This window comes from Malurus melanocephalus, unplaced genomic scaffold (genome assembly GCF_030028575.1).
Source record: "Malurus melanocephalus ecotype Western Australia unplaced genomic scaffold, MMel_1.1 scaffold_178, whole genome shotgun sequence".
Taxonomy (NCBI): domain Eukaryota; kingdom Metazoa; phylum Chordata; class Aves; order Passeriformes; family Maluridae; genus Malurus; species Malurus melanocephalus.
The window spans coordinates 1,070,188-1,093,598 of record NW_026623410.1 but is presented as its reverse complement, the minus strand read 5'-3'; the positions used below and the strand labels follow the sequence as shown (position 1 = coordinate 1,093,598).

General features: G+C 40.1%; 1 protein-coding gene across 3 annotated transcripts in view; it reads right to left on the bottom strand.

Annotated features, from left to right (window-relative positions):
• The window catches only part of MTA1 (metastasis associated 1), a 75,193-nt gene that overhangs the window by 25,797 nt on the left and 25,985 nt on the right, over positions 1 to 23,411 (bottom strand). For all 3 annotated transcript variants that reach the window (XM_057372809.1, XM_057372811.1, XM_057372812.1), the window contains exons 6-11: positions 18,701 to 18,818; positions 17,061 to 17,163; positions 14,948 to 15,047; positions 13,317 to 13,505; positions 12,054 to 12,128; positions 5,382 to 5,440 (exon numbers count right to left, since the gene is read on the bottom strand). In XM_057372809.1, the coding sequence (XP_057228792.1) occupies positions 5,382 to 5,440; positions 12,054 to 12,128; positions 13,317 to 13,505; positions 14,948 to 15,047; positions 17,061 to 17,163; positions 18,701 to 18,818 (644 nt within the window). The remainder of the gene's footprint in view (positions 1 to 5,381; positions 5,441 to 12,053; positions 12,129 to 13,316; positions 13,506 to 14,947; positions 15,048 to 17,060; positions 17,164 to 18,700; positions 18,819 to 23,411) is intronic.

Genomic DNA, 23,411 nt, shown 5'->3' with positions numbered 1-23,411 from the left:
CCAACTGCTGAACATAAGGCCAAATTGCAGTGCTGATTACATTTCTTTCAAATTCTCTTACCTGAAGACTGAAGGGAGTGGGCATATTCCTTWTATTTCCAACTAACAAATTCATTATTTGGGAGCAGAAATATCYTAAAATGGCTTTCTGCAAACACCTTTTTTTACACATCAGTTACACACTGACACAGGAGTCCCAGTGATTTCAGTGACCCAGAATACTTTCTATGTTTCACCCTGGCTAGTGATGCAAAAACAGCATTGTGGGAATAGAGCCAAATTAATTTCTTTCTAATGGGGCACCAGCATCAGGTTTCATGTTCTCAGCAATGATCCCTGAAAGCAAAGGAGCTCCAAGTGACAGAATTCTGAACACAACTGCAAAGCTGATGCTGCCCTGGAAGCCAGAARTCATCCTTCTCATCTGAAAATGTCCAATCAGTCCTGAGATACAGAGCTCAGTAAAGCTCCATTCTGACAGAGACAAAACACGCTCTGCTGTGAATGAACTACAGAAACCATGCACAGGTTGCATAAGGAAGCAAGAGAGTATTTATCCAGTACAGGAAAAACTTCTGACAGTGCTCTCACTGTAAAATTCAGAGCCTTTCTGCAGCAGGGAAATCTCAGGAGGCCAAGTGGCACAGGAATACTGTAAGTAGTTTGTTCCTGCAGTGCACTGAGCAGCACTYACATAGCCCAAAAGAGGAGCTAGATTAATTCGCAAGCCTGAATACGTTTTCATCTCCTTCTGCTTATTAATTTGCCCAGCTCTTCTGAAGATTAAAGCGTTTCAGGGTRCTTATCAGAAAGGCACCAAGCTCTGACCCCACAGATGGCAGGAGATCCGCAGGCACGTTTAACAAAAGGGCAGTTGAAAGAGGGAACATTCACGCTCCTCTGCTCTGGGACGTCACTATAGTAACCTGCTGCAAAAGAACTTTTGCCAATGATTCACGAGCAAACTCCATGTGCAAACATTASCAAGATGCTGCAAAACAAACAGCCCTCACAGATGCACACTGCTGCAAGCAGCGTTGCACCACAGAGAAAAAGACTGAACTAAAGAAAACTAAGGCCTTATGGCTCAACATCAGGCCTGTTGCTTCCCTTGTATACCTTGGATTTATCCTCCAAAAAGGTGGCAAAGTAGTCTGAAATCCATCTGTAAAGCCCAACAATGCACATCCAAAGAACAGGGACCAGAAAGGAGGGTGATGGCTCACTCCATTATCTTCCCTAAAGCCATTATCAAGCTTATATTTAAACACAAGTGGAAAGGATGCACTGGTGAAAGCTGATCACCAAACCAAACTGATAAACAGGACTAACATGCTGTAATCGTGGCCAGCTCCAGGATTCTGCAGCACAGCAATTAATGAAGCTGCAACAAGCACCAGAAAGTGCCCTGCTCTAATACTAAGGTCAAGTTTCACAGTGGCAAAAACAGTAAAATTCAGGCAGATAGTGTTTTTATCATATGAGAAGCAAAAAGCTCTTAATTGTTGATGATATGTTAATTAAACTTGTTTGATATCACCAAAGCTTGCTAGAGCTATTAACAAGAGAATCGGATGAGTAACTGGATGAATCATTAAGCAATTAATGAAGCTGAAGCTAAAGATGCAAATAAGGTAGTGAGAACACTGATGGTGTGGCAAACTGTCATTTCCAGTCGTTGTATCAAGAATGGAAGCCTCTCAAAGGGGTTTCAGTTGTGAAGGAGCAGTCAGTTATGCTGGAACAGGGACCACAGAATAAAGATTTCTGGGCTGCATTCTTCACAACTTAAGTCTCAACCGAAGAGATGGAGGCAATAAAACGTATGTAGACAAGGCACTGGAAGCCTGTCAACATGGACTGAAGCCCCTGCACAAAAACATCCCAACCTGAACATAATCCTGATCCCCACAGAAGACCGATACCCTTTCAGTAGATGAGTAGATAGCATTTGACCCACAGCACAGCGGTAAAAATTCTATTGTTAGAAATAATTATAAGCTTAATATCACCCAGTGAATGTTTTCTGTTATTGAAGAAAACCCTGTGTGATGGTTGCAACAGAACAATTAAGAAATAAAGCCTCAGAAATAAAGCAATTTTACATCCTCTGTAAGGTACCTTTATGCCATTTACTTCTAGGCATCAAATGTTAATGTCTGGATCCAGGCAACAGAGGTGAGCTTTCCTCACAGCTCTCCAGCCTCCTGTAAATACCCACTTCTAAGAACAGGTCTAATGACCATTAAACAATGCTTTTGAAAAGGAGCAGCTTTGTCCAGCAAAATGTTGGAGATTGCCATTTTAACTAGCACTGCTACAGAAGRAAGAGCAGCGTCACACCTTTAAGTTTTCCAGGTTGCCATGGACTCCGCACAATGAAGCAGGGAAGAAAAATAGTCTTGCTCCTCAAGCAGAAAACGACCAAGAAACAGACAAAGGAATTATCTTCAGCTTGTTAAGCAGCTGCCCCTTGTAGTGATCCAAAGCTCTGACCTATTCCTCCAGTTTCCCYATTGGATTCACAAAAGGGGCACAGTAGGGAGAATAATACTTCCCTGCTTCACAGGAAAGGCAGCATTTGTCAAAGTGCTTTGAGACTGTCAGATAAAATACTGTAAATAGAATGTATTCTTTACACACACAGATGTAGAGTTGAAATTTACATTTTTCACCAGTACATTTTGGAGACTGGAAATTGTATGGAGCAAATYATTCTTCCCTTTCTTTTCTTATCCTTTCTGGTATCACTTAAATCAAAGCGAACAAGAGAAAGCCACACAAAATTTGCTGTCTCAGCCAAGTGTCCTAATCCCAAAAAAAAAGCAAGCTACACAACTAAACCTTCATTTAAAAGAAGCAAATAACTGGCACATATGAGGCCTGTAAGATTAGTAAAACCAGAGTGTGACTTCCACAACAGCCTGAAGAGCATGTTTGGGTACRCACTCAGAAAGAGTCTGAGACTACATCTGTAGGAAGAAAGGTCTCCAAGGACTGCATTCACATTGGAGGATGGCAGGATGAAGCATGTGAGAATGTGGAGTCYCTTTGTGCATTCAGGCTTCTGTTGCTTCAACACCACTCCCACTGACAGAGACAGTGCTACAAAAAAAAACCTAAAACATTTGTTTCTCAGTATTTCCTGAGTTTAACTGATTTTACACTTTTTCCTTTCACCAGCAAAGCACATTAGTGGTTTTCAGCCAAAGGGCTGCATTGCAATGCCATACTTAGAGACATTAGGTTCTGTCAAGTCAACTACAAATGTCTGTCCCAAAACCAGAGTTATTCTTGGAAGAGGTACAGAAATGTTTGTTCAATCTAGGTCAGAAGTGTTTTTCTAAGATGTTGGTTTAGGACTTGATAACCTCACATCAATTACCTGTATGACTCTCCATGCTTCAGCTACCTGCATTAACAAATTTGGCGCACAGACTCAAGTTAAAAAATATCAGCTCTAAAGCTTCACATAGAGCTCTTATTTTTCATTGTGCAATGTCTATGTGACCTTTGAAGACAGCTTCTATTTTTTTTTCTTATTATTCTCCTCCTCTCTGCTAGATTTTCGTATTAACAACAGAGAAACAAACAAGAGCCCTATCAATGCAAGACAGCCAGAGACAAAAAAAAAAGATAAAATTGTTTGAGCCTGCTATCCTCCAGGGTCTCTCACTGCCAACAATTTTACACCAGTTACTGTTAAAATGGGTTTCAGTCCATCATCTGGTAGGCTTCTGCATAGGTCTTGTGACAGCCTAAATCAAGTAATTTATTTTCGAGGTGACAAGTGGATCATTATGGCTCAAGCCTAGAAACAGGAATGGGCTCAGTAACATRATAAGGACAAATCAATATCATTGATATTTAGATCCCTACACCGTGTATTGCTATTACAAGCCAAGAATATAATCTTCTTCTAGGTCACAAGATAATGCAGATGCTATATAGTCCCTATATGCCAGACCTTGTACCCAAACTAGAGTAGAAGTAATCCAAAAGGCATAGAAATATTTAATTGCTGCCACATTTGGAGGTATTAATAGCAAGAAAACAGCAGAAGCATTCATGTGGGATTAAGTAAGTCATGTAATTGCTACTTTTCCTGATACACATAAAAGGATATTGAAGGAGGAGGAAAATGTTTCCTCCATTATATCAATTAAATAATATGTAAGTTAAGGTATAATATAAGGTATTCATAAAATGAACCGTGACTGGAAATCAAAGCCAGAGACAAGAGGAGCAGCCACGTGGACAGAGACAGGTCTTTTCCTGAAGCAGGCAGGGAAGTTGCTGATTTGACTGTGTTCTCTAGAYAGGAACAAGAATTACCTTGCAGAGGGATAAGATGCCACTCCAGGCAGCCATTATCAAATGAGCGCCACAGCCTTCCAAACACAAAGCCCTACCTCCACACATTATAATCCAAGAGCAACAGCAGGACTACCAGGCTCTCTCATCTGCAATATCCTTTTGCATCTGCAGTCTAAATTACTCTGCCTTTTGCTTTACGAGCTTATCACATTGTGAATTCATGTTTAATTTGATGTCCAGTGTCCCCCTGCAGAGTAACACCATCCACTAAAAGCAATATTGTTGAAAAATTGTGTGACAAGAAATCTATTTTGCTTCGCTCTGAATATTACATCTCATTTTTAGTAAATCCACCTGAGAGGTAATGACATATTTCAAACCRAAAAAGAAATCATGGATCTTTTATTTTCAGCAGAAATAAGGGSCTGCCTTGCAAGCTAAATATATAAAAATTAGTTCTAAAGTAACAGAACAGATGGTAGAAATTCATAAATATTTAAAAGGAGACAGCACAAAAGWGCAAAGGAGTTATTGGGGATAATACACAGGGGAACATATCCAGGAGTAAAAGTTGAAAAGTGAAAAGAGAGGATAGTCTAGAAGTTCTGCATTATAACAATTATTGACTGGGCTATGCAGAGGAAATGCAATAGAAGACACTTTACTAAGAATTTTGTATTAAAATATATGTACATATATAAATAATTATGCATTCTTTTTAATATATAATGATATATACATTTGTTAGGAAACAAACACGCATTGGTGATCCACTGCTGAGAAAATTAAGAAAAACAGATAGGTTACTGAACAGTTAATTAGCTACCCTTTTGYTCATAACCATGCTGATCTGACAGCAAGTCCCCAAGTCCCAGTCCATWCAAAAATAAAAATTAGAAGCTAAGTAACAGTTGCTTCAGGATGGCAACAATATACAGGATGAAGGAAATGAGCAACATGAGAGCACCACATCCTAACCAAGAAATAATAATATTGGTAGGCCATAGAAACTGCTACACCAGTCCCTCTACAATGAGACAGAAAACAAAACAAGAGATACTTACTAGTTGGGTATATACACTTGTTTTAGCTTGCTTTCYGCTTCTGCTGCTTTCAATCGTTTCTTTAAATAGAAAAAAGAAAACAGTTAGAATAAAAAGAAACTAAGAGCCATCTTACCTGAGTCAAGTAGTAAACCTATAAGGACTTCAGCAGTTATTTATTGAGCAGCTACCAAATCATCTTCCAACAAGAAAATATCCRCTGAAGACAATTGTGGGCATCAAATGACTAAGTACACAGCTTTTCAAAAAAGTCAGAGATGCCAAGCTATTAACAATRAGAACAAACTTTTCATTCCCATTCACTTCAATGMAAATTCCTTTCTTTAAAGTTTTTATTTCTCTTGCAGAAGATGATCTCATGTCATGGAGTCTACACTGATACAACATTCACCAACTGGACAATAACAGGTATAGGAATGCAACCTCTGTATCATAGTTCCTCAACAGCTGCACCAATTCAAAATTTCAAGTAAGACTGTTGTGTTGATACCCCCAAACTTCTGAAAGCTCARTGACATGGGAGATTTTTCTTTAGACATTAAAGAGGTCAAGAACTCCTTTTATAACTCAAACCTTCACCACTTAAACAGTAAGAAGACACTCTGAGATTCAAGTTTTCTTTTTATTACATWTGCAAAATAAATTTAGGGTGAGCCCCTGGAGGTCTCTAGTTCAACCCCCCTGCTCAAAGGTGGTAACAGCTGTCTGTACAAAGCCATGGCAATGTTTTCCAGACAAACCAGTAGCACGGGGATATTCCAGACAAACAGATTAGCTTAACATTTTCTATGCAGCAGCCTCAAGGCATAGTCTAGGAAAATAATTGTAAAGCTGAAGTCAGTATCTTCATTGAAGCAGGAAGCACCAGAAAACATAATAAAAGTGAAGAGTGTGTCACTGAGGAGCTGGACAAACATAAAATTGTTTTTACAGAGACACCACAGACACACATAGAAACAACAAAGTAAAGGTTTCCTGTAAGTATAAAGCTTTTATCAGGACAGTTTTAAACAACAATTTTCCATATGACAGTCTGACAGTTCCTCACCAAAGCTCTCTAGACTCCTGAAGAATTCCCCTCTTCCCTTTTCCTGCAAATAACAGTCAACCTATCTTAGAAATCAAAGAATGAAGTTGTCAGATGAGAGCAAGGRATGAGAAAACAGAACCTCTGAAAGTTATTCTGGGACTATGGGCACACCTTCAGAGAGCTGCACTCCTAGTGGACTCCTTTCTGCTGCAGTGGGCCAGTTTCCCAGATCGCTTCAGTTAAACCTACCTAGGACAAAAACTGCTGCCTAAAAACAAGCCCCAAGAAAACCCAAATTAAGACCTTGTGGAGACAACCCTCATCAACCCTACCRATGTGTAGGAATCACTAATACACATTTTGCCAGCAATTGGCCATGGAACTGAAGACATTCTCCCTCTGAATACATATTACAAGTTCAAACTGAACATTTTCAAGCCATCCTACCTGAGCAGCTTTATGTRAGAAACAAAAGCACCTGAAGAGGTGTCTCAAGAAATGCTGTAACAATGGTTCTCCAATCAGCATCAGAAATCCTTCTCTACCTTCTGGAGAGACACTACACAAAAAATCATCCTTTAACCAAATGCATGCTCAGGTGTCTTCCTGCTCAGGAACTGGAGGCTGCTCCACACAAAGCCTCASCTGAAAACGAGGACTTCATGCTCCAGGCACAGACTGATACAGGCACTCGTATCAGCAGATGAACAGCCATAGTGCTCATAGTCTCCCCAGGAAATATATGGAAAGCCAACATCAGATACTAACAAACATCTTAAAATACTGCTTTTTAACCAGTACAAGAATGCAATTTCCTTGAGACAGGAAATTCAGGAAAACTGGTAGAGAATTGTTGTGTTTTTAAAATTTCTAGATTGTGAGAGGAAAAAGCTGCAGTTTTCTTGAAAACATGTCTCAAGGGGACTATCTGGCATCATTATGTTATGACAGTTCTGGAAATCTGTGAATGYAAGATCTTCATCCAAGCACAAAGCAACTGAATGTTTCAGCAACTGAAACATTTTACTGTACACAACACAAAGTCATTTGCCTTGGGGACCTGGCTAATTTAGGGTATTAAGCAGTGTTTCAGTAAACAGGTGATGAATGTTAACCTCACCCCACAGATTTCCTTTGTGACTGATGATCATGGTTTGAGCCCTGAGCTAACTGCCATGAGTCACCTGGAGCTTGGCACACCTTCCTCTCCTCCAGCTGCCTGGRGACCAGCACAGCACATGACAAATGCCACACACCCCTATCACCAACAGCACCCCAGGAAAACTGAGGGTTTTTCCAGAAGGTATCACAATGTCCTGGCTAAGAGGAGGCTTTGCACAAAGTATCTGTGGCTGTGGGCAATAGATAGACCAGATATGATGAGTTTCCTATTTGCTGACAATGACTGATCCCAGAAGGTACAAAAGAAAGATGGCTGAAATGTAGTCATGCACAATTTCAGAATAATCCCTTCCCTGAGAGAGTGCTTTGCTAGCTCCTTTGCCAGTTATTAATTGATCTGTGCCTGAAGCATATTTATGCTATAAATTCTTAATGCTGTCTGATGTAGTTATGAATGTCCTCACCMCCAAGAAAAACACAGAACATTTTTAACTTTTTCTAGTAGTTTGGCCTAAAAAAATCCTGAGTTATTTATACACACAGATCTTAAGTATATCCTCTTATTTACCTCATCATATTTTCCCCATCTATCAAAGGAAGATATTACCAACTTGTCTATCCCACAGGGACCAAGGGATTAAAGTACTAAGCACTACATTCGAGTTGGTGCAAACATCTGTCCTTTATATATCCTCTCYCAGATTGGACATCCTATCCACTGAGCTTGAAAGAGTTTTATAAAAGGTGATGTATTGAAGCAAATGTTCATGGCCATCTTCTAGAGTGTGAACATTTATCAAGAGGAAATAACAGAAGAAATCCAGAAACACTGTGGATGTTTCAACATTCAAAACACAGGAGTTGGGCTGGCGGACAGTACATGGATGCCTCAAGCATCCTCAAACATTAAGCCTTATTAGTTTATGATAGGAAAGATAAATTACACCTGAATTCAGAAGAGAACTTTCACACTGTTTATTCTTTTTCAAGTCTCTGAACATACAAGTGTTGAACATACAAAAGAGGTCAGGGAGGTGGGACAAGAGAGGGAATCAGTGATGCATTTGGGAGAAATACTCCCAGCTGGTTGTGCTCCAGGAACCCGTCTCAGAATGGATGGGCTGTACCTATGATCTCTGGCAGTTCTGGCAACAAAGTGACTGAGTTCCATATCACCATAAGTTTAACGGGAGGTGTTTGGGGATAAAACATCAATGGAAAAACCTTCCATTGATGTTATTTCTACCCTTCAGCACACAGGATTTTATGAAGGCTGGTACATTAAGACATCACTCACAGCTCTGAGCTAGGTACAAAGCAGGCTTGCWTCCTTTAAGAAAGATGTTTTCTATCTGCATCAAGGCTGACCCAGAGCTCCATACCTTATGGAGACAAATATAAGGGGAACTTCCACTTACCCCAGCATTAAAAAACAATTTTCTTTCTCTATTCCTCCCACACTTTCTAATGGCACTTCCACATAAGAAACAGAACAGTAAAAATTCATAGTATTTGATCTTTGCCTTGAATTACCTGCTCCTCAGACAGAAATAAAAATGGAAAAAGTAAATTAAAGCCTTTAGCTCTCAGAAAGAATGTGACTAATTCAAGCAGTCATTTGCCACTGCCATGTCCCGAGCTTGTCTCAGCCTTTGGAAAGTTYAATGCTTTAAAGTTTTTAGGCCTTTCCATCATGGTAAGCACAACAGTAGTCGCATTTGGTCTTTAAAAAAATCACCCTGGAATTCACAACTATGTAAAAACTCAACCTCTACACCAAATGAAAATGTAGGCATAGCCAAACACATCAACTCTCAGAGCTCTCAAATCACTGAAGGAAGCCAACAAACAGCAGTTAATCAGTCAAAGCCATYTCAAACCTTTCTGAAGCAGAAATAYAWCCTCYTSTGTACTGACASAGRAAATYTGTCCCAGGAAAAGAACRTATTSAAAGGACACCCAGGATACTGAATTTGGAATGCACCACCCTCATTTTCCTTAGTGACARCTCTGAAAGGGTGTTACTGACAGGACCGCTCTTGGGATCACTGTTTACAAGCATTCAGAAGCCTACATGAAACCACCAGTTCTCKGTTGATATTGTAGTAGAATTATTCCTTCTAGCAGATCTGTTTATGGAGGGTCAGTCCTTCTCAAGATAACTGAACTCTTACTTATGCTGGTAACCTTCAAAAGTGTGGTATAGCTAAATAAAAATTACTAAATATGTGTGGTATAGCTAAATAAAAATTTTACTTGGATAAAAGATTCAAGTACATGCTCCAAACAAAGTCAATTTGCACACATCTCCATCCCAGTATTCTACTCACAAGACAAGAAATGCTGCACTAAGCTTTTTGATCTTAGGTACACCAAGCATAGGTTATTATTCAGTTCTCAGAATGGGCCTTCTGTTGAAGACAACTCAAAATGTCCCWTCCTCAATGGCAAGAAACAGATAAATTCTTCTTCAGGATTATGGCAGTGTTTTCACAATCCAAGAAAATGTCAAGGGGAATACAGAAGGATGCAAACAGCTCCCAGCTAACTGTTGCTTCTTCATCCAATTGGTTAGTGATAAAAATCTTCATTCCAACCTTTTGTAACTCACAAAAACAGATAATTCAAATGCACTTTAAATGTTCATTCAGCCAAAGATTTTACATTAATAGGCAAGTTATTAATCCTTTTATTAAATACTGTAACATACAGACTTGGAATATAACTTAGTCATCTTCTTGGAAAGAGAGAAGTGGAACAACCCAGGATACACATTTCGCATATCCTTACTTGGGATTCTCTCAATATCTTGTGTACAAAAATGCTGTCAGCCTCAGAATCATTTTGTGGTATTAGACCAAAGGAAGAGCCTGCATAGAATAAACACTATGAAGAAACAGATGGAAAAAAYGGCAACAGATGTTCTTTGCCAAAGACTTTGCACTCATCAAGTAAAACATAAATCTAATACACCATTATTTCAACTACAATTTCCTATGCTTTGTGGTTACGTACAGATAGCTCTCTGAAGCTTTTTATGAATGTTTCATGGTATTATTTGCTTGTACAAGCTGGGAACTTGAGATGAGGTCTTCAGCTCACTTCAGACCTAATTGATGTGATATCTCTGCCCTGCAACTTCTACCTGTTCATCTTGTACTGTCTCTCAAGTGCAGAGTCTCTAACTGGAAATTTTCCCCTAATTCCACTCCCTGGTAAACTCCTGGGCAGCACATGTAAGGTAGAGCATAACCATGAGAGAAAACCCAATGCACAGGAATAGAACAAAACAGTGTAAGAACCTGTAGGTTTGCTGTGTTTTTTAATTGCTGCAAGAACAAATGATCAAAGCCTTCACATAACTATGTCCTATGCACATACATWTGTAAAACAAACCTTAGGAAAATGAAGAAAGCAATGGGGAAGGGAAGCCCATGAGCACTATTCTTCCCCACATGCCAGCTTCCATCACCACCCCACATTCCTACCACCCTTTCCTTCCCAGAAGGGAGAGTTTCAGTCAAAGAATAAACTTGGGGGAGGAGTGGAATGAAGATGCCATTAATATTTTTATTAAAGGTAAAACATAATTGAAGAAAAAAAAAAAGAGTTCTCATTTGTCCTGGGGGTGCCTCTGTAATTTAAAGTGTCGTGATCAGAAAGAAAATGGTAAAAATCAGATTACAGCACATGCCTAACACTGGTCAGTGCCTCAAGCATCTAGTCTTTACCCCAGGCTGAATTTCCAAGGAAACAAGGCACGACATTTTCACAATTCTACTTTTTCTAATACTTCAAATAGATGCCTCATCTTAGGATTTATGATGAAAAATCCATTCTAAATTTCTCCCATCTTTAACTTAGTTTTCCTGTCAAATATTGTAAGTAGTTTTCAGTAACTGATACTCTGCAAGACTTTGCATGCTGCTTGCATTGTGCTTGCTTTATTTCAGGGATTAACCAGCCTCCATATTTAAACGAGCAGAGATAAAAATTATTGTAAACACTATCCAAAGTTGATTCTCAAGTATAACCAGTCTGGGAATCAGAGCCAGTGACACTTCCCGGGTAAACACTTCACTCACAGAGCTGACACAGGGCAGCCTTGTGCATCTGCCATCCAAGCCATGGGCAGGCAGTGGTGGGGAACCAGGGTGGGGGCTCCTTGTACAGCAACTGCCCCCCCTCAAAATGTCACTGAAGTTAATGCTGACCTTGAACTGCAGAGTCAGAAAAAAACTGCACTGCCTTCCTTCCTCTGCTGAACTCCAAAGSAGACATTAGAAAGCCCCAAGCAAACAGGGTAGCAGCAAACATATAAAGAACACACTCTTGACAATGCTGTTTGTATTTACAGAAGGGCTGGTGAGTTTAGTGATGAGAGATTGTTCTGACCATAACAGAATCCACCTATTGMAAAGGCTGAACCCCAAGAGGGAGAAGAGAGAAACAAAGCTTGGTTTCACAGGCAAGAAAAACAACTTCTGTTGGAAYGAAAGAGGTGATGATGACTCTCTTACCTGCTGAACATATCTGTCTGTAGTTTTCCACATATAGTAATATTCTATAATGCTTGTTAAGGACTTCCAGGGGAGCTAGGAACACAAAGGAAAAGCAGCATTTATCAAAGGGAGCTGGCACACAAACTCACTGAAATTCACAGGATTCTTTTGACTCGCAGTTTGCAGGAGTCTTGCAATTACTAACCCTCCTCAAAAAAACAGTCAGCGTTTGAATCCACAAAGGGGATATGATGCACATGCGACCCATATTAAATTAAATGCCCTTTACAAAAAAAAAAAAAAAAAAAAAAAAAAAAAAAAAAAAAAAAAAAAAAAAAAAAAAAAAAAAAAAAAAAAAAAAAAAAAAAAAGATGAGCATTCAGTGTAAAAGTGAAACAGGTTACAGGTAAATCTTCATGCTGAATTGGTAAACCATTCAACAAGGCACAAGGTGGAAGGGTGCCCACAGGTTCAGGCTCTCTGCTTAAGCAGCAGAGACTCAAGCAAGAGTCACAACTACAGTATCACAGTTCTGATATCCTTGGCTTCAATGGAGCTGGCCCATTAAAAAAAAAAACAAACCCAAACCAAAACAAACTACTAACAAAATTGTGCCCTGCCAGCCCTGTTCTCTGTGTGAGAAGCACAAGGATTTCAGCAGGACCACAGAGAGTGTTGCTGTTTCCAAGTCCCTCTCAGAGATTAGAGCACAGGACAAACAACATTGAAACTACTTGTTTTGTTCCAGAGGACTCGAAGAGCAACAGAGTGAAACTTGGCCCTCCTTACAGTGCTCCATTCAATCTGCAGGCTGAGCACCTAGGGCGGAGCTTTGGCCAAACTACAGGATACTTCTCTTGGATGCTCAGGATTCCTTTTGAAAACTTTCAAAAGGCTCTTTCTGAAACCATACTGTAAAGGTGACTACATTCTCATGTTTCAGAAGGYTCAATAGTTATTCTCCTTCAAACACAAATTAATCTAGAGCAGCTCGGCTGTCACAACACTTTCCTATATCCTCCCTTAGCTGGAGTTGAACAGATGATTCTAAATTAATGTTTCTAAAGGAAAAGCGATCATCTGTGATTTGAAATTCTGACTGTACACCAGGCTGTCACCAGTATGAGGTCTGCCTTTCCCCACTTCACAGCAAGGCACATGCTCCAGCTCAAAGCCCCCTTGTTCAACACGATGAAAAACACAATTTAGACAAGCTGCAAACCATCTCTGTCACTGATCAGAGCCATTCGCCACGGGGGCCCCCTCGTTTTMTATACTTACAAAATCTTGCTGAATGTCAGTGAAATCTTTTCCATATTTTTCTAGTGCTTCCTCGAAGAGGTTTGCCTCTGAAGCAGACCACTCCTCCATCTCATCTCTGCACAGGACTGGCCCACCTTGTGGCACAAGYGCGGAGATTGCCTTGGAAATGTCATAGACATTTTTGTGCAAAGTGTCCATAGCATGGAACTACAAGGTTGCAAAGGAGAGAGAGAGATGTAAGGACAAGTATCTGGGGGAAAAATGTTTCACAGTGAAAGAGCAGTGACAAATTCTGCACTGAGATTTTAAGATGCAGTATTCCATACCTAACACAAAATCAGTAATAACTTGTTCCAACCTCACACTGACTGCAGTTGTCAGAGTACAAACCTAACATTCACTAATAGTGAGGTTTGTGGAACATGAGCCCTTGTGTATCAATAATTCCTATCAGCTCCTCACCAGCATCACCACTGCAGTACTACTGGTCAGAAAATGCACATGATAGATCCACTCCCCCAGGACTGAGCTACTATCCACAGACAGGGCATGGATAGATAGAGGTTCAAGGGCATTTCCTCATAGACTTAACCATACACTTTCTTTGTCAAATAATCCACAAAAATTCCACATATGAAAAACAAGAGCAGCAACACATGCATACAGTTTCCCCCCARAGGGCAGAAACCTCAAAAAAGATTCAAGTTAAGTCACACATCACAGCTGAGTAKGAAAAAAGAATGACTCTCAGGGGCAATTACTCCTCGGAAAGCCAAGCCATGGCTGTCTGCAACTTGTGATTTACAAGGGCTGAGAATATGCTGCGAGGGAGGAATTGCTATTAGTAAATGAAAGCTTGGCTTTATTTCCCCATTTCTGCAGTTTTAATCAGGATGTTATTTGCCTTTCATCATACCAGTTTTGTGCATGTGCATAATTAACCTACACTGTTCTAGACAAGCATTTGTTCTACATGTAAGTTTACACTACTCCAGTTACGAGGTGAGGCTTTGATAAAARTTCTCTGGAGACTTCATAAATTTTATTCAGATTTTCATTAAACTTTCTGTAGCATAAAAGTTAAAGTTTTTTTCCTTTGTCACAATCTACTCAGCAACACTTAAGATTATAAAATGTTAACAATATCACTACTCCTCAGGTACTCAAAACCAGAACTCATTAAGGAGAACAAAATCAACTGACACTTCTTATCTGACCACAGRCTTTTCCTCCAGACATCCTTGGTCAATCTTGCCCAAGGATGCCAGTGACAGTCTGGTGTTGGGGAAGTGACAAGGAATGGCATTCTGGCACTGTAACATTACAGACAGGCAGACAATAATTTGCATTCTTCTCAAGAGAACTACTGAGCCCATGCAAGGGATGGGCTGTCAAGCATGTCATCAGAATATTTTAATAAAACTAAGCAAAAAAAAATCTCATAGCATTATCCGTGATGGGTCACAAGAGGCACAAGGCCAGAAAAAGTTACTTCATCTGTAACTAAAGGATTCCTTAGCAAACACAGGGTCTGCTTCACAGCAAGCCACAATTACAATCCATCTGCCCCTCTCTCTTTGCCAACTGTTAATGCTGAGGTGAATATTTTGCATCTCTCACTAACTTAAGTCCTCTAAAAAAAATCTTACCAGTGTGATGTCCCTGGAGGCTGCTGCAGCACTCATATGCAAACTTGGCTGTCTGACAGAACTACTGCAATCCAGGGCTCGGGCAAATGTACCAACAGACCTGAAAGAAATTAAACACAGCTTTAACTTTGCATGCAAACCCAGCATGAATACAAACACCCAACCAACACTTTGTGAGATGAGCACACTCCATTTCCCAGTTACAAGATTACACGATTTGGAGCTCATTTGGAGCCAGAGACTGTTGTCTTCAAATGTGGCTCATTATTATGAACATTTTATTCTACTTCATATGATTGCAGAGGCTTAGGCATGGGGGAGGAAATAAAGATTCAAGGGTCACCAATGGGGAGTTTTGAGCTACTCTCTTATCCCTTATCTCCCAACAGACTTGAGCTGCAACAGGAACAGAGCACAAGCAAGCTTTATGAATGACAATAGTCTCTTATACAGTGGCAAGGGCAGTGCTGCATTGYCCACAGGAACAGAGACAGATGCTGAGACCAGCCAGGAAAAATGCAGCAATGCAAGCATTTTTCCAAAAGTTTCATTCCAAATTAAAATTACAAATAAAATTCATTTTACAACTTAACAATGTATAATATAGATCATAAAGCCTGCATAGGAACACAGCAATTCTCCAATACTTCACAATTCCAGTCATTTCTGCAGCTGAGACCACAGTCCCCATGCTCTTCATTTTATTCTTAAAGAAGTTAGGTGGAAAAACCAGTAACAAGCATTGGTTCTCAAAATTCCTACTCCCCTGCCTGCTGGGTGAAACACTTGGGYTCCTGCACAGTGAACTGGAGCTGAACTCCACTGAGCAATTACAACAACAAAACCAGGCAGGTTGGGTTTTTCCCCCTCCACTCAGATCACTTCCCCAAACTAGCTGAGAGGAACACACTAGTGCCAAGCAGTGCAGGAGTAGGAAAGGTAAATGTTTAAGCAGTAGTTGTCATCAAACATCTAATTTTGGCYRAAATCCAAACCAGCCTCCCCCAYCTWAGTGTCTGTGGCGATTCACACTTCRCCCTCTTCCCAGCCTCCCAKTCACTATCCCCATCCCTGCTTCACAACTCCCCCGTGCCCAGCTTTAGCTGAACTGATACTTTTGTGTGTGTGTGTGAACTAATTATAAACTGGAACGCTTTGCTGATTCTGAACAGAAGCAGTTCTTGTACTTGTCTTTGCAGTGATTCTCATTACATCCCGCACCTTGCGGCGGCTGTACCGGCAAACCCAGTGGGCAGCACTGAAWGAACCACTAAAACCAGCTCTGCCACCAGAAGCCTACACAAGGTGGAAACTCCCATCACAAAAAGCTCCACAGTCACTACAAACCAACCCACATGAAAACCCAGGAGGAGGAAGGCTAAAAAAAAAAAAAAACAAACAAAAAACAGACAGAACCAGGGTTTATCTATAACAGCACCATCTAAAACACACAGAATTTGGAGAGTGTTACCTGTTCATTTTYTCCCACAAATTATTCACTCACCAATTGCTATGAGAGCCTAAAATTTAATACAGGCTTCTGTTTATAAAATGCATACCAATGAATTAGTTCAAGAAGCTTTTAAAAAGGAAAAGTTGATCAACAAAGATTGCTTTGGGCTTAAATAAAAACACCATCAGTACAGATTTGCAGGGTTTTACTTTATTGTGCCTCGCTTTTGTAATCTAGGCATTAGAAAGCATCTTCATTTCATCACAAGCATCTATCAGAATTCTTAGCAAACCTTTAATGGATGTTAAAATATCATGGTTTTCAAAAAGGCAGTAAATGGACAGAGGAGAGAACTGCCAAGACTTTAATTCACTAAGTCTTCTGCATGCTGACCAAAGTATTTGAAAAACCTCACCAATTACAGGATCACTTTTACTTGAAACTTGCTTTGTTTTTATGAATCCAAACTGTAAAACTGAGAAGCTGTTCCTAAAGTCATGCTACTCCCAAGAAGGCCTGCAAAATATCCCTCATTTCAAAATGGAGCAAGTGAATCAAGCAACCGAAACCACCATTCATGGTAATAAAGCAAAAAGAACATAAAGTGCTTGGAAGAGTTACTAATATTTACTTCTCAAAGGAGAGGTAAAATGCTCTTACCGTGCWACCACCAGGAACTGGTCTATCTGCTTGTCTACTAGTGGGTTAAAGGCTTCCCAAACTTTWGTTTCAAGTTTTGACTGATCTCTTCCATCATCCTCACCTGGTTGAAAAACAAATCAGAAATTTTTTGTATGGCTCTTTTAAAATAAAAATACTTTCTAGATGACTTTATCTCACAATAATGTCACTGTTAGCCCATTTCAGTTACTCTGCCTGACAGRTCACTGTGAAAATTTCATTCACTTATTTGTATGTGATAATTTTAGCTTGACARATACAGCAACACAGCTCATCTGAACTGGGCAATTAGATTTTCACAAACTGGTGTCAAAGGATATGTCATGGGAAACAGAGTACATCTTTCTCCAAATTAGACAGTTCCTTTCTCCAGCTCATCTCTTTTTCTCCTTCATCCTGCAGCAGGTTCCAGGMAAACAGACACACTCCCAGCTGCTCTGAGCAGGCACAGAGTAGCTGGTTTAACCCATRTCAGCTGCTTTCTAGGGGGGGAAGTCATGGCATCAGACATTCTTTATTTTCCTGAGTCTCTACAAACCAGAATACCCTGGTAAAATAGAGAAGCTACTGAGAGTTTTTTYTTCCTTCTGCTTCTTTAAAACATCTGGCGATTATCCTTCTCTGAAGSCCCATGTTGGCCCACTGAGGGAACAGGATGCTTTTCAGATTAGTTCATCCTCACTTAAGAGACTTGCCCAGCTGTTGAATAAATACCAGTTTCACAGACAAATGAAACAAGAGTCCTGACCCATTTGTTTGCCTGTTCTAACATGAGACTAACAGTATCAGCRGAGCTTCTAAGCAAAGACAGAAGCATCTCATTGCTTCCACATCTTGGCCCATCAACTGTGGAGGGTCTTTCCAACACAGGTCCCAACCCTCACTCTCTTAGGAGAAGTTTACGGATAGACCTTGCCCTCTGCATTACATAGGGCTCAGGAAAGAACAGTTAGATGCCAACACTCTCCATCCCTCTCAGTTTTCCCACCSACTTTGGATCTGTGGGGTAGTGCAGAGACAAATCTAAAGTTAGTTACTATCTGATAGCTATTACTGGTTCCTCATGCTCCATGACACAGTGGGGGCAGCCTGAGGCCTCAAAACACACTCCAGCCAGCAAATTCTCCCTGCTGCCTGTTCTGCAGGTGAGAAGTCTAGGCTGGCAGCCAACATTGGGATGGGGAAAGGGCTTCAGGGAAAAGGCACCCAGCAATAATGGGCAAATTGATGAGGGCAGACAGCATTTAATTGGCAGTAATTTGGGAGGGGCTCTTATATGGAAGTRAGGCTTGATTAAAAACACAAAAGGCTTAGTGATGGAAATTTGTGTTTCCCATGGAAATTCTGAAATCTCTTAATAAAAAGAGTGCAAGCTTTGAGAGAGCCCATTAATTCAATTTATTTCAACAACTTTTATGATTTGGACAAACGCCCATTTAAAGAACTGTTTTAAAGAGAACTAATTGCCTTCAGTGGGCAACAGCCTCAACAAATCAAGCCATCGTTGTACACATGGCCTGGCAGTGGAAACCACCTTCCACACCTAGGCAGGCCTCACACAGASAAGTGGCCACATTGAGCATGAACTCTTGACAATTTAAATAAATTACAGAAATTACCCTCTTTCAGTAAGTCTGTTATATCTGCCTGGTATCTGTTTCCAACTCGAATCTCCCCTTTGTCAGCGAGCAGGGTCTTTTGTTGAGGATCATACACTAGTGAATAAAAGAAGAAATCCTAAAAAATAAAACAAGAGCAAAAAGGCAAATAGCGTTACTAGCTTTWAGTTTCAGCTTTGTGACCATACAAGATTTTTCAGTTTAAGTGCAGTTTTATTACCTATATATAGACTTTAAAATTGGGTGAACAAACAATAAATGAACAACCAGTTTCAAAACCCCATTTCAATGCTTTCCAGTCTGCCAATGTGCCTCTCACGCTGCAAGGCCCAAAGCTGGACACAAAACTACAGAAGTGGTAAAAAAACTTCACAAGTGGTAGTGAGGGGATGAATCCCTTCCCTCCATCTGCTGGTTACACTCCTGCTAACATAGACCAGGATGTGCTCAGCTTTCCTCATTACAGGGATGTGGTGCTGACCAACTTCTTGCCTGCCACTATCTAAACTTAAATCACCAAGTTTCTTTCTGCTTGTTACTGGGAGAGGGGCAGCARATTTGGCAGCAGCAGTAATTAGCTGCAGGTGGCAATCCCTTAATTTGTTGCTTTTGTTCAAGTAGATGAGGAAAAGGCTAAAATAGCTGCTTGGCTTCCACTACCTGGGTGTGTAAAATTAAAACAAGAAGGCATTCCAGGATGAGAATGTTCTGCCAGGGCAGGGATAAAAAAACAGCCAAATTTTAACTGCTTAAAACTGCACAGTTTAAGTAATTAAACTTTTCTGCATGGATAAGTACTTAGCTATAGCTATTGAGTGACACACTGGAGACCAGGTATGCTCCATCAAAGTATAGTGTGCAGTATTGGGCAGGATTAGAGCTCTGGTAGGACTTGGAATAACAGACCTTTTGTAATGTCTGTCCAACAGAACATGGTCTGGTGGAAAGRGAATTATGTCTGAACAGGAACAGGATGTGCAGTGTGCCATTTTCCYCATCTCAGGTTTCTGGCTCCTTTTCCCTCTCCCCATATTTCTGTGGCACTAGCAGGCACCCTGTTTAAATACATCTCGTTTCATGCTCACCTCATTTTTCCCCTTCCCTATATTTGTATGTGTCAACAGCATGTAACAAAAATTAGGACAAAACCAGMATGAGTTTCAAGCCCTGTTCAGCTTTATGAAGAGGTGGCAAAGGAAAAGAGAGTCTCCCAATCTGTCATAAAAAGCCCCAGAAAAAGAATTGCTCTAAGTTTCCACAGTAACATGGCAAAAATTCTGGAAGAGAACTGAACTTCAACTGGAAAGGTTGTCTGTAGTTGGGTTTGGGGTGGGGGTATTTGATTGCATCCTAAGCAAATGATACTTTTGAAAAAAATCCTACTCCCACAGGCACCAGGGTCAAGTTACATCAACCTACGGACAGAAGGCAGCTTCAGAGTACATGAACACTCATTTATTTTACAGTTATGTAAAGAAATCTGTGTCTCCTGCTCCCCAACACACTCAAAGCTCAAGACATTGCAATGTTTTGAGAATGTATCATTAAGAAAATAAAATGTAGGAAAAGCTTTTATCTCACAGGCTTCCATGTTATAAATACAGTGTTTTTAATCTGCTCCAGCTCCAAAATACCTGACTGCAGGACAAAGTGTATGCAGTGCAACATTAATGCTATTCAGGCACRTTGCCCAGCACATACGCAACCCAAAGAAGACTAATTCCCCAGGCAATTTCTTCAGCCTTTCTTAGCCAGGGAAAGTCATGCACTGTGGAGGGGTTTTCTCCCATGATATTTGRCTGTTAGATGCCATATTGCTTCTCTTTTATTGGTTATCACTACGAATTTTCTCTACAAAATCTCTGCTAGTCTCAGGTCATCCTTTTATGTCTTGTCCAGTTTTGTCTCAAATCAATCACRTTGAACAAAAGAATGAAAAGCCTCTGGTCTCTTCTCCCCATCCAGAGCCTCCTCAACAGAGAAAASATGGAAGTCTGGGGGCCCAAGGGTGAACACAACAGAGAATGCAACCCCTAGAGCTAATTCAATCACTACCATCMTCTCTCACAGACATAAGATTCATTCTTGCACACTGAGTGGGATTGCTGAAAACATTAATAAATGTCAGCTTAGTGCCAATGCAAACTAAAAAAACAAACCAGATCCAAGTGTACTCTACAGCATGTGTGACCACCACTATGTGATGAGAACAATTTTTCACAAGAGTGATGTTCACAACAAAACCACACTGCTCTTCAAAATCCTCCATGCTCATTTGTGCTGTCAAAACTGTGTATGCTGGGTTTGCTGCAGTCAAGAAAGAGAAGGCCTTTCTCTTTTAATTTCAGATCCCAGAAACCATCTAAAATGTTCAGAAAAACACTACCATGACCTGCCAAGAGGTAAAATTGAATCATGACTTTCTGCTTCTCTCAACTGTTAGACAGACACATATGCTCAGAACTTCCCTACCCAAGCCCCTAAGCTACCCATAGCTGTAGCCAAAAACCAAAGTCACCAAGAAACTGGAAAAAGAAAACAGGCTCAGAGTGAAAGTACACTACAGAAATAATGGTTACTTCATTGCAGCTTGCAAACTTACTTTCATGTATTTAATATACTTTAACTAGAGAACATTTTATKTTTAGGGGGGTACCAAAAAGAACAGATATGCCAGACATCTGCTCAGCAGGCAAATTCACACAAGCCTCTGGATATATCCAGGCAGAGCAGTAAAATAGATGGTACATATAAAATAGTTTCCTGCAGAATAGGGAAATCTAGTGCTTTTGCCATAATTGGCTATGCCCTTCCCTTGATCTCCATGGGAATTAAGTGTCTATAGAAAATTCAGGTTTTCCAGTTGCCTTTTTTTCTCTCTTTCTTCCTATTCCTCASTCCTGCTACAAACCCAATTTTACCAGGCACAGTAAAAAAGTCAGTGCTGGTCCCCTTCAGCCTGCTTTCCAAAAGTAACAAGGCAATCTTCCTGAGGAAGATGACAGAGAGAGGGTGGAGGAGGAGAACAAAGATAACAAAAATGCAATTTTGCTATGCTTACTATCTCCCTAAAAATTTCTCTCTGGATGTTTAACCTGCTTCAAGGCAGACAGCCATGGGCTGAAAGCCTGCTTTTACTGGTCACAACATTTAAGAAATCAAATACCAGATTCCCTAGTACTGCTTAGGCTTTATTGATAGAAGCCATGTTAGAAAAAAAAGGAACAACCCTGAAACATTTTGAAAGCAAAGGACGGATTAAGAACAGGAGGCCCGGGGAAAGAAGAAACAGTTGAAAACAATACCATCCAGTGTTAGTTGTTGCCCAGTGAGTTCCTATCTCCTTTTCTTAATCTATTTACCCTCCACCCAAGCACATTTGTGTTCCTGAGCTTTTAATTTCTTTACCATCTGTCCAAGTTAGTTTGCACCACAGCAAAATGCCACGCTAAGTGACAGGACACATTCAGGGAACTCTCTCATTCTGTGAAATCTCTAAGTGCCTGCTCTGTTTTAAAAATAACCCACATCACTCATCTTGCATTTTGAAAGTTCAAAAGGATGAAAAAAAAAAAGAATTTTCTCTTTCTGTGCCTACATCTGCAACTGAGAATTGCATGATTAGAGGAAGGCAGCTCTCTTCAGTCTCAGCACACCTGCCTGTAACACCAGTGAGAATAAAAATGTGTTGGGAGCAACTGAGAACAAACACTACTTAAAAGTTGGATATTAAAAAATCAGAAATAATTTCAGTTTGATTAACTTTTGCTTTCAAACGGGCATATCCTGGACTCCTAGCTGCTTACAAGCACTGCTGAATACCACATCCCTTGTTTGATGTACTGCCATTTGGCAGCTTTCAGCAGAGCCGACATTTTTTGGTTTCACATTCCAAAGRAAAACTCAACTATTTAATCCCTTGCTTTGTTTAAAATTCTCTTAAACTAAAGTATCAGATTAAAACTAATCTTATGCTTAAATAAATACTGAAGAAAGCTACAAAAGGATTTAAAAAGAAAGGCTAGCTATGAGAGAGACTACAGTATGCTCCTTGCAAATAATGGCCTGTTTCTCCTTGTTTCTTAAGGGCCAGTAATGGCTATCACCCTACTGTTTTTAATTACAAGATTTCCTCTCTTGTATAACATTTTCATGTTTTCAAATGCAAATTATTTGCTTGCAGATGCRTTCAAATAATAATATCCTGAAATTCTTTGCTAATCTCCCCAGTAAATCTCAGATTGACAGATTCCAAGATTGTTTAACCCAGTCGGCAGCCAGAGGTCTAGCCACAATTGAAGGTACATAAATACAACTTTTAAAAAATGCAGTAGTAATTTTTTTTAAAATCACAAAATATTTGAAAAGGTACAGCCCAATATTTATATTCTGAATGGTGATTAACTGGGCAAGACAATTAATTTTTAAGCATTTGGTCTGAGATACCTTTAAAGAGGCAGACTGGATGCATTTCTGTCAGATGTCACCTGACAAGCAGTTTTTCAAGGATTTAAGTTWCTGTGGTGGCATATGAAGGACTTCAGATAAGTATTTTGAACAGTGAACTCAAAGAACAGGGAACTAAGCTCCTCAAAAATCTGAGGCAAGATCAAGCTTAAAGCATATTAACATAAATCTGTATGATTTCAGGATAAAGCAAATATAGAGAAGCACAGCTTGCCAGCTTGCTCCCTCCTCTACAGTTGCTGCG